The following is an 11716-nucleotide window of genomic DNA, read 5'->3' as shown; positions in this document are numbered from 1 at the left end:
CTCAGGTAGTTTTCTGGAATTGCTTTTCTTGCAATTGTGGGACCCAATTCAAGATTTCTTTTGATATAGGCCCTGTTTGGCTGCCGCGTTATACGTGATAAATGGGCTTATTTATCACGCGCAACCCCCGGGGGGTCAAAGGTTTTGGTGGAGATGGGGGGCAAACTTTGGGTTGCACGTGATAAATTTGCACATTTATCACGTATAACGCAGCAGCCAAACAGGGCCTAATTTTTTATTTTTGAGGGGCTATCTAGGGGTTGAGGTTTCCTTGAAGTTGGATTCTCTTTTGGAAAGCCATTGCCATTTATTTTCCCAATGACATCCATCTTTTCATCTTTTTCTGCAAAATATTGTATTTCCAAGGGAAACCTGAGGGTTTGCACTGGAGTCTTGTATCCACCTGGGATCTCTTTCTTTTCCATAGTTCCCATTTTGAAAGAAACATCTTGAAGTTTAGTTTGTGTTGGAGCGTGGTTTTCTTTTGGTATGGTCTTCTCCACTGGTTCAATATAATCTTGAGTGTTGGAGAAAAGATTGAGGTCTGCAAGTTTTTGTTTTTTGTTATTTGGTGATTGCCCAGCAGCTGTGGAAGGTGTGTTTCTTCAAACTTGTGTTTGTAAGATGGTATGATTTCTCTTCCTTTATAAATGGGTGCATTTAGATTTTCAATGGCTATTTTACCCATTCCAGCCTCTGCTGTGTGATTGGTGATGGAGGCAACTAGTGTTGCACTCAGTGCAGGAGCTTCAATGTATGGTTCCATTCCTCCAACCAGAACCAGACCAACCATAAGTATCAACATTATGAGATATAGAGTATATGAGATGGCTGTCCAATTATGAAATGAAGCATGATTATAAATAGTTTTTGGTGATACCATGTTAATTTTCCAACTACCAACACAGTTTAAGTAAAATTTACTGATGATAATGTCAAATGGGGGTTGGGAAAAAAGTGGTTGTTTGTGTTATGAATGAGTGGATTCCTCTCAGTCCTTGGTGCCTGGAATTTACTCCATTATATATGTGGAATCTGCAGACAAATAGTTCTGGACATACAAAGTGGAACACACATAATGTTTGAGTGGAATCATCATACATAAGTACTGTTGATGGAAAAAGTCTCAGTCTATCCTTCAAACCTATGTGACCAATCTATGGTGGTGACTGAAGAACAACTGGGAAGCGTTAGACTTTAGCTTATACCGTGGTTTTATAGAGATCCCAAACTACAATCTATTTTGAGTAGACAAAATGTGGTCTGAAAAATGGTGGATCGGACATCAAATAAACACACATGATGTTTGAGCAGAATGATCCTAAATATCAGTGCAACAAGTCTCAGCATGTTTCAGTGTCTCCTTCCCAATCAGCCCAACAAATACCTTGTGGCGGGGGCATATACCAACTTGTGCCAACCTAGTCAAGACCCTCCCTGTACATACAGAGATACATAGGACATTGTTAAGTCATGGCTGGGCAATTTAATTACTGTGAACCTAGCTACAGCTCTTCCCAAAAGGCTTGCTTTGAGGAGAGGGTGGTTGATTTTGAGTTTTTCAACTTTTCAAACCACCATTTTTATGCCTCATGATCTGGTATTTCAACCAGTATGGATACAGACATGAGTGGAAAAAAATGTAACGCCAACAATTTTGAGATTTGCAGGTTGAATCCATCTCATAAGAGCATCTCCACCCGGGGAGGTAAAAGTGGGTTGCTAAAACCCCGGGATGGCAACTCAATTTTTGCATATAGCAACCCGCGCGGCTCTGGCACACACCCGTGGTTGCTATAATCCAGAAGCACTCCAAGATGACCAAGTCATCAAATGGAGTTACAACAAACCTAATGAACAATACAGCCAGGCACCGATCGGCAATAGCTTACAAAGGTCCCTAGGACCGGTATATCCGGTCATCAATGGCTTGCCAAGCTCTTGATGACTGGTATAGCCGGTTGTTGATGGCTTGCTGCAAAGCTCTCAATGACCGGAATACATTGCCAGTCATTGATAGCTTCCAAAGCTTGAGCTTTCAAGGCTCTCAATTGGTATAGCCAATTGAGAGAGCTCGATGACTGTATATCCAGTCATCGAGAGAGCTCTCAATGAACGGTATAGTCAGTCATCAAGAGCTCTCTCAATGAACGGTATAGTCAGTCATCAAGAACGCTCTCGATGACCGGTGTAGCCAGTCATTGACAGAGCTCTGGATGACCGGTATATACCAATCGAGAGAGCTCTTGATGACCAGTCATTGAGAGGGCTCTCAATGACCGGTATACCCAGTCATTGAGAGGGCTCTCAATGACCGGTATACCCAGTCATTGAGAGGGCTCTCAATGACCGGTATACCCAGTCATTGAGAGGGCTCTCAATGACCGGTATACCCAGTCATTGAGAGGGCTCTCAATGACCGGTATACCCAGTCATTGAGAGAGCTCTTGATCACCAGTATAGCCAGTCATTGAGAGCTTGCAATATTCTTGATGGTTGGTCATATGTGTAGCCGGTCATTGATTGCTTTTGATGCTCTCAATGACCGGGCAGACAGTTAGCAGGACAGCCAGTCATCAATAGCTTGCAGTGCTCTCAATGACCAGTTTGGTGGAGGGTACATATTTGTAGTTATTCTAGGGTAGGTGTAAGCACTTCTGATGGTGGGTAGGGAGGGGGGGATGAGCTTGGGGAAAAGTTGCTATTGAGTTGCTAGTGGGTTGCCATACATAGCAACCCAATTGAGATCTTTAGCTCCCGAGCCAAAATAGAAACTCGTTTGGCACCCCGGGTGGGTGGTGTTTTTTGGGTTTGGGTTGGTAAACGCGGGATAGCAACCCGGTTTACCACCCCGGGTGGAGATGCTCTAACAGTTCTCAAGATAGCCAGGAGCACCTTGCAAGTACTTTTGCAAGTAGGTGTTCAAGTTTATTCAGGAGCACCAACTTGCAGACAGTACGCTTTCCCCAGCCCACTTTGAAAGCTTCATGCGCAGGTCTATATAGTACATATCCAAATGCATAATCAGAACCCATGAAAACAAACCAAATGCTTGGGATTTGGCATGCAGATTGGGACCAGTTTAGATTCAAACAATGGCCAAAAATAAAATGGCATTCCAGCTGCAGGCACCATGGTAATTGCAAGTTTTCTTTCACATCACACTTACAAATAATTGGGCTTTAATTTGTCTGATGTTGCTTCTGAGGGAGAGCTGTCTACCAAGCCTACCACATCACTTTCTCCATAAACCAGGGTTAACAAGGGTTCACTGCACAGTGCAGACTATGACCTCAGGTGCATGACCATGGAGAATGATTGGGGAGGCCCTAAGTGGCCGATGGAAATTATAAACAATATTTGAAACTTTTGAGAAGCCAACTGGGTTTTGAAGTTTTGCATGTGTTGTGTCTGATTATATTGCTATCTTTTCTGCTTAGTAACTCATGCATGCTAGTAGTAATGGTTATGCAAGATCTTGCAAGGTATAAAAATTGGAGGAACGCTTGTTCGGGATCGTAGCTACGCCATGGCAGCGCCGAGATCATCTATTGTGGTGGTAGCTGTGCGTTGATTTGCTGAGTGCAGACCTTGTTGACCAACCTCGCTATTTCGGGGAATGTCTTACCATCATAAGTGGTGAATGAATAGCGCGAAGACCACCTCATCCAATGGTTTCGGTTCCCTGGAAACGGCGAATCCACCGGTAACAGATCCAGGTCGAACATGGTGTCTAGAGCTATGGTTTCAAGTTGCGCGGCAGCTAGTTCGCCGCCTTCTTCTTTTCTAATGGCGGCACAGACTGCTTTCAGGTCCAAATCGATGGTCTTTACACCGTCATTTGGGCCGGGGATTGGCACTTTTTTCGAGAATTTAACTTCGAGTTGGTCATCACCGAATGGTCGCACCGCCATGAACGGAAATTGAGGGACCTGATCGATCTCATTGATCTCATCGATGCCGTTGATCGGAACAACGCGGTGCGGTCCGAAGCCATAGCTGTTGCTGCAAACCAGAGCAACCACCAAGAATCGGAAAAGCATGATATGCCGCGCCGTCAGGTTGAACTTCCTGGAGGATATAGAGGCTTAACCATTGAAATGTACCAGCTGGATAATCAGAGGGATTTGTCACTCAACTTATTAGTGTGGAAAACGTGCGCCTGACTCTCCCAAGTCTTGGTCTGACTCGCCACGCAAAGCAAAAAAAAAAAAAAAAAGACTAGAGGAAACCGCAACAGTTTGTATCAGTAACAATAGCTGTCACGGAACGATTCGATAGGACGTTCAATGCTCGAAATGCCAATCAGGTCCAGATCGCGCTGATGCCAGAGTAGATGACAATGATGTAGAAATAAAATTGTGCAATTCTCACAAGGTTAGGCTCGATTACACTTGCTGTTCTCTGGAGCTAGTTTCTTGGCCTGGTAAGATAGTCGAAGACAAATACTCGTGTTGTCTGTTCGCTCGGGGTGGGCAGGTGGGTGGGACACGGTGCAGCTTTATGATGTGTTCACGAGTGGGAATCCGTAACAGGAAGCTCAAAGATGATTCTTGATCTGTGACCCAGGTACGTACACATGTAATGTATGAGCATTCTCAGCAGAAACAACCACTTGGTAAAGTGAAACGCGTTCTTTTCTCCAAATGTTTCGGGAGTTTCATCCGTTGCCCCGTATCTTCATCTGTGATTCGTTTCAGGTGGTTTACTGGCGTATGTTTCCCGATCTTGAATGAGTCTGAACCCGTCAGTCGTCGAATGTATCCCATCATTAGCTTGTTTGATGATATGTAGTTACATGTTGATCAGTTGGATTGGCTACATCTCGGTCATCAAACATTTTCTGACACCCAAAGGATGAAGGCATCAATAGAAGTCCCTCCTCGGGGGAGCGAGCCAACGTCCGAAGTTCGGAGGGTCCCTGCAGGACGGCGTCCCCTCCCCAATAGAGGGACTGCTAAGTTATCTGACCCATGGATACATCTCAACCAGATCGAAGCGATAACTATTCTCATGTCAAAGTTGACCCATTGCAGGCTGTGCATTTTATCTTGTTTTGGAGGGCTACTTCAAGTGCGAAAGGAAGAAGAGAGATGAATGAGGAAACAAGAGCAAAAAGGCTGTTTATAAGACAGTGCTACTACTAGACATCGAAGAGTTACAAGACCCAAGACACAATAACACACCGCCGAACAAGAGAAAAAAAAGAGATAAAGAGATGTGTATGGAGAGACGTAGCGCCGCAAGATAGAGAAGGGTGGCAAGGAAAGAGGCAGGGAGGGGAGAGAGTCAGAGGAGAGGAAGAGATGTGTACATGGGCGAAGGACGCGGCATCAAGCGGCCGACTGAGAGTTGAGAGGACGAGAACAGAGGACGAGGGCGAGAAACAAGCAAGTACCAGCCAAGAGTGGCGAAAACCCTAGAAAAGAAGCACCCGATGCATCGCCACGCACCGGGCCCCCGCTAAGCCTGAAGTCACACCAGGCAAGAATCATACACACAAGCATGAAGAAAGAAAAAAAAGTCACCCATGTACAATAGTGGCCGAACACAAGATATATAGGGAAGTAATATGTGGTGGTGGTGAGTCATGAATGAGGAGCCTGGGAAGATGAGAGTATGTGGAGAGAGGAAAGAGATACCGGTCGAATGTCCTTGGTCGTGTATGCTGATGAGTATCGTTGAGTATTATACCTACAAACACCTTTTGATTTTTTTGCGGGGGAGGGGATTGATGAGAAGCTCCTGGAGGGCCAACGAAGGCGAGGTGGTCGAAAAGAGCGGGCACGAAGGGGCTTGGAAGGACTCTGAAGACGTGCACACAAGAGAGAGAGAAGAATGGAAGAAGGAGGAGACGGTGGGGCGACGCAAGAAGCAGGAGTACATGAAGAGAGAGAAACAAGCCGTACAAGCCGTGATGGTCTCCCCGTCCGTCTCAACAAATATACAAACAGAAAACACTCCCCTGCTGGACCCCGTCCCGGCTCAGGAAAAAAAGCAAAAAGAAAGAAAAGGGAAGAAAAGAGTCCGTAGCTCGAAAGAAGAAGACAAAGAGGGAGTACAAGAAAGGCGGGAGTGGGGGGGTAGAGATAAGGGACAGCACAAGCGTTGAGTGGCGATCAGCCGGCACCAGCAGGACGATTACCAGGCATAGAAGAACCAGAAGAGGTAGTGGTGGGGGGAAGGAGGAGGAGGGACGAGGGCGGGAGGAGGCCGGGGAGCGGGCGGAGGATGAGCGGGTGGAGGGAGGTAGAAGGATTGGATTGGTGGGGGATGTCGAAGGATGGTAATGAAGAAGAAGAGGGGGGAGAGGGAGGCTTGGCTTGGGGCGGGCGCGGGGCGGGCGGGAGACGGGCGGGATGGCGGGCGGAGTCGGAGACGGATCGAGGGGCGGGGAGGCCCGCAGAGGGGTTGGTCCCAGCAGCAGCGGAAGCCGCCGGCCCAGTCGATGCGCCTCCGACGGCAGGAGAAGGGTCCTCAGGGACAGGAATAGCAGGCGCCATCGGCGCAAGCACGTCAGCGGCGAACTGTCTGGCGCGAGGATCGTCGGAGACGATCGCGGTCCTTATGAGGTCGCCGGCGGAGTCAGAGAGGAAGGCGTCGGTGGACATGAGGTTTTCGCGCACGGTCTGGAGCCGCGCTTCGTGCAAGGCCACGGCCTGTTCTTCTTCCTGTTGCTGTTGTTGCTGGTGGTGGTGGTGGACGACAGCGTCGAGGAGCATGCGGGCTGTGAGGCCGGGCCCGCTAAGCGATGTGTCTCCCGCGAGATCGCCCACTACCACTGCGCCCGTCGAGGAGCTGATCAGCGTGTCCAGGAGAACGCCTCCGCCGTCGCCCAGCCCATGCGTCCCGCCGCCCCCACCAGCCGCGGATCCCTCCGGCTCCATCTCGCCCGCCACCATCCCCGCGGTAGTCGACGGAATCAACATTAAGCCAGCTGGCAACGCGCCGCCCTCCCCCGATGCCCCCATCATCGTGCTCGCCGATTGCTGGACAGCCGACGGGCCGCGCAGCCCGAATTGTTGGTCGAGATGGAGCGCTGCCAGCGGGTGACCGGCTGAAGATGATGATGAGAAGTCGAGCGACTGGGACCGGGCGGCGGCCAGCGATCCCGAAAGGCTATTGTCAGACAACTCATTTACGCCCTCCGATCCCGTCTTCGCCGTCGTCGTCGTTGCTGTCGTTGTAGTGGTGGTGGTGGTGGTAGTGGGCGTGCTGCTCATCATACGGTTAAGAACGTCAGCAGCATGTACAGAATCGAAGTCGAGGCCGTCGCCCTCCTTCATAACGGCGTTCCGGAACTCGTGCAACAGAGAACTCTCGGAAAGAAGTCCGTCGAACGGGGCCTGCTGGGTGTGGCCGAGGAGCCTAGGCGGATCTTCGAGGATGGGCGAGCTGATCGGCACGCTTTCGCACGAGTCCGTCCGCGACAGCCCGGGCACTGGGTTGAAGCTTGTCGGATGTTTGCCGTCTGAGGACAACTGCAGCATCCCTGACGGGATCCGCTCCAGTGCGGTCGTCGATGAACTCCCATTCGTGAATCCGGCTAGATCAGGTGGCGAATGTGTCGGCGTGGTATCGAGCGAGATTTGCTCCGATGAACTTTGCGGAACAGTCGAATCGGATTGCAAGGCTGGATTATTATCCTCTGTTTTCTGATTCTTGTCAATCTGACTCGTAACTATTTCCCAAAAAAAAAATGTGAGCATTCGATTTGAAGAAGGCGGGGGATTGGAAGGGGAGGAGGGGACACTAGTTACCCATTTCCTCGGGAGACTTGACGGTGAGGGTGAAAGAAAGATCGAGGGCGGATGATGCCGATTTCGAGTTCGGATTAGTAGCAGCAAGGACAGTGATGAGGTAAGAAGTTCCGATAAGGTCAAGAGTCGGGACGCCGGATAAGAGGTTGCCTCTCCACGCAAGCCAGGGGGGCAGGTCGGGGGAGGAGAAGGCGGCCTTGATGTTTTGGGCAGAGCATTGCGGGTCCCATACCTTCGCCGTCCATGTCCATTTCACCCCCGCATACGCTTCCGGGGGCGGATTCCCGATGATCTTTCGCTGGAAATGCAGGAAACTCCATTGTCCGTTCATCATCTTCTTCGCTTCGATGTGCCACACGTGGTTCCCTTTTGACCTGTCACTCATATGTCAACCATGAGCACCCCCTCCAGGCTTGTTTGTCGCGGATCTACTTACTTGGCTTTCTTGCCCTCTTCATTAAATCTCGAGATACAAGACTGAGACCAAAGATACTGTCGAACCTAAACGGGTCAAAAAGGTCTGTCACAAAAGCAGTCCATGACAGGAAGAACAGACAAAGGGAAGACGGACCTTTTTCATCGGCAGATCCTTCTCTTGGAAGCCGTTCCGGACGAGTTCCTCGAAGAAAGAATTAGTGAAGGCCTGTATACGGAACTTAAACGGGCGAAAATCTGCGCTTTCTTCGAGTCTCTGCATCTTGCGGGCCATAAGGGTCTGATGGATGGGCTCGCCCTTGGCGTCCTTCATCTCGACTGTGTGCCACACCCACATCCACATACACCATTCTCGACGACCACATCAATTCTCTAAGAAAGCAGGGCACGGTTCTTGGAAGAGGAGGGAAAGGGGGGAAAGGGAAAGGGAGACTGACGGTCGGAACATAGTCTGCCCAGCCATTGGTTGAAGATCGGCTCGAATTGGGCCGCAAGAAGCGGACTGACGCCGGCGCTCGCCGCGCCCATCTGTCGATTAACGGGGGGCGAGGGCACTCTGGGCGGGGGGATGATGGTCTGGTTGTGGTCGTCGGGGCCGGGAACCGTGGAGGAGGAGGATACGAGGAGGGCGGGGTCTGGGGCGGGCGGGGGCATGACGGTTGGTGATGGTAACGGATGGCCCGACGGGTCGCCGGTGTCCATCGGCGTGTCCTCGATCGTCGTCGCACGCATCATCTCCGCGTCTCCGCCCGGTGGTCGCTGGGAGTCGATCGTGGGCGCGCGGGACCGGGCCGGCTGTGCGTGCTCGGCCAGCGTCGCGTTAGCTATCTGTTCAGACGAGGACAACGCATCGGATTGGGTAACTGGGGCGGCCATGCTGTCCTGCATGATCTCATCCTGAGAGGGCTCCAAGCCTATCGCCGAGGAAGTCGTCGACAGCCCCGAGAGCGTGCCGGGGAGCGAGGCGAGGTCGATGCGCGCGCCGGGGGGGAGTCCTAGCGATGGAGTGGCTGCAAAGGTGTACGGGGTATGTGCGCTGTCGGTGGCGATCCTCGGGCAGTGTTGATGGTCTGCAGAGGAACGAGCTATTCAGCGACACAGGAATCGCTTGTGGGTTTTTTTTTTTTTGCGGGGGGGCAAGAACAGAAAGATAGACCTGGTCCGAGGGTCCTGGGCGAGGTGAATGATTTGCTGTGTGGTCTGGTGGCGAGCGGACGGGGGCGTCGGGGCCGGGAGGTGGATTCTGTGATGATGGACGACGACTGGGAGGGGAGGGTGAATGAGAGCTTACCCGGACGGTCGGCGGGGCGGATGAGGCGGTGGTGATGGTCGTCTGCAGCAGCCGCTTCGAGCAGCTCGGCTGATGGGGGCCCAGTGATGGCCAGGTCGGTTGGCCCGGCTGTTGGCGGCTCTTGGATTTGTTGTTGTGGTTGCTGTTGGTATGTGAGATCGGATATGATGCCTGATAGCTGCAGATGCAGTGTCTCTCCTCCGTTCTTTGCTTCATTGGCGCCTATATGTAAACAATCAGTTTCTCTCTTTTTTAAACTTGAACCCCCAAGGACAGACAGACTGACTTGCAAGGTTCTTGTGGCGTTCGCTGAGGGGATCGGGTGGTGGATGGCTGCTGGGCTGAGGATTTGAGTTGTTGTTGTTGGGGTGGAATGAGTTTTCGTTGTTGTTTAGACTGAGTTCGGTGGGGGTGTTTTCGGGGTAGTAGGTTGGTGGGTTGAGGAGGGGTGGGGTTAGTAGTGGGTGGAAGGGGTGGTACTGGTTTGTTGACTGTGATGCTCGCCGTGAGAGTAGTCCGGCTGTGGAGTTGATCGATGCGAGTGATCTGGCTGCCTTTGTGCAGTGGGTGTTCTGGCTGTCTGGTCGCTGTCTGGATCTCTGATATTAGTTTCTAGTCAGTGTGCTGTTGCTGGTTACTAAGTAGATGGGCAGTGCTGCTGCTGCTTACTTTCCGCTCTGGTTTTTGGGGCTGGGTTGCGTGTTCGATTGTTTCTATGAGCTGCTGCTTGAGATGGTGCTGGTTGTTGCTATCCTGCTGGCTGAGGCTGTTCCGGAATGCATGGTAGTGCTGGTCGAGCAGTTCGAGCAGGATGTTGTGCTGGTGGTGGTGGTGGTGTTCGAGGTCGAAGTATTCTGGCTGGTTCATCGTTGGCTTTACTCCGCAAACCACTCCCCCACGCCCAGCTGACCGGGCACTCCATCGCCGCAGCAGCTGATCGGGGCTGCGCGTCGATCAGCTGAGCCTGCAGCCTAATGTGACAAAAGACCTGAATAACGTAGTGAATGCGGAGAATCAGCTCTGCAGCTTATTCTCCGAGGGACATAGTATGGTCTATCGGTAGGCGAGTGTCACTAATTGTAACCTAAGTGGTTAGGTTACAACAGCCACCCCCTCGCCTAGCCGCTAGACCCTATCTACAAAAATATGCATGAAAGAGAAGAAAGAAAGAAAAGGAAAACAAAAGAGCAGTAGAGTTTAAAACACAGAATTTCGTATATAAGAGGCATACCCAGAGGAAATATTGAGATAGTTCCGGAAACAAACAATGGAGGATATAAAAAGAGAAAGGAAGAAAGAGATAGGAAAGAAATTAGGAAGCTTTAAAAAGGAAACTTCTCATCCTCTTGAACAGTTCAGGCGGGAGACTTTTAGTGAAAATATCCGCTTTTTGTTTGCTGGTCGGAATCCAAGTCAGTGTTGTTAACTTACGAAACAGGGCTTCGTTGGTGATGTAAAAATCACGGTCAGTATGCCTTGTGCGCTTGTTCGCAGCGTCATCGGTTCCCACCTTCACTGCCGATTGATAGTCGCAGTAGATGTGGCCAACGAAATCAGTCTTGAGAATATCTTTAAGCAGGTGCCTTACCCATAAAGTGTGTCTCGTGGCAGCTCCCAACGCCATGTATTCCGCGTGGCATGTCGAGGCCGCCACGGAGGCCTGCCTTCGCGCCACCCACAGGACTGGGCACCCTATGAATTCCACCAAAACTCCAAAAGATGACTGCGAGAACTTGCCACCCCAGGATGCATCACAGAAAGTCTTCAACGCCTTGGGCTCTCTGTTGGGGAAAAGGCATAAACGTTGATCAGTAGAACCTGCCAAATAATTCACAAGATGTCGTAATCCCTTCCAATGGGTAACACTTGGTTTGGCGGAGAAACGCGCCAAATAGTTAACCGCAAAAGCTATGTCAGGCCTTGTCCCAACTGCCAAATAGCTAAACATGCCAATGACATGCAGGTACTTCGAGGAGGACGCTGGATCACCTTCTTCCGTCGCGGCATTGAAATTCGGTGGGAGCGGAGTTTTGGCTACCTGTATCCCATCCCATTCTTCATCCAGAATGGTCTGGGTGAGCTTTGGCTGCGTAAGAATGAAACCAGACTCAGTACGCTCAATATTCAGCCCCACTATGGAATCCAGATGGGAACTCCATTTGATTCTCAACACGTCCTTGAGATCAACTTCAAGCTTCTTGATTAGGGCCTCACTGGAGGCAGTGACGAC

The 11716-nt window shown here is 50.7% G+C and overlaps 1 protein-coding gene across 1 annotated transcript; it reads right to left on the bottom strand.

The window, feature by feature from the left end:
- Positions 1–5333: 5333 nt before the first annotated feature.
- Positions 5334–10408, bottom strand: PtA15_7A159 (uncharacterized protein; the record flags this gene model as incomplete). The annotated part of the gene is made up of 12 exons (XM_053170736.1): positions 5334–5419; positions 6353–6629; positions 6708–7085; positions 7254–7681; positions 7761–8134; positions 8197–8261; positions 8332–8513; positions 8633–9265; positions 9352–9708; positions 9773–10085; positions 10156–10275; positions 10397–10408. The coding sequence occupies 12 exons, from the start codon at positions 10406–10408 to the stop codon at positions 5334–5336; spliced, it is 3225 nt and encodes a 1074-aa protein (XP_053021988.1).
- Between the last annotated feature and the right edge of the window lie 1308 nt (positions 10409–11716).

The sequence above is a fragment of the Puccinia triticina genome, chromosome 7A, assembly GCF_026914185.1.
Source record: "Puccinia triticina chromosome 7A, complete sequence".
NCBI lineage: Eukaryota > Fungi > Basidiomycota > Pucciniomycetes > Pucciniales > Pucciniaceae > Puccinia > Puccinia triticina.
The sequence above is the reverse complement of the archived record's forward strand: the minus strand, read 5'-3'. Positions and strand labels throughout refer to the sequence as shown.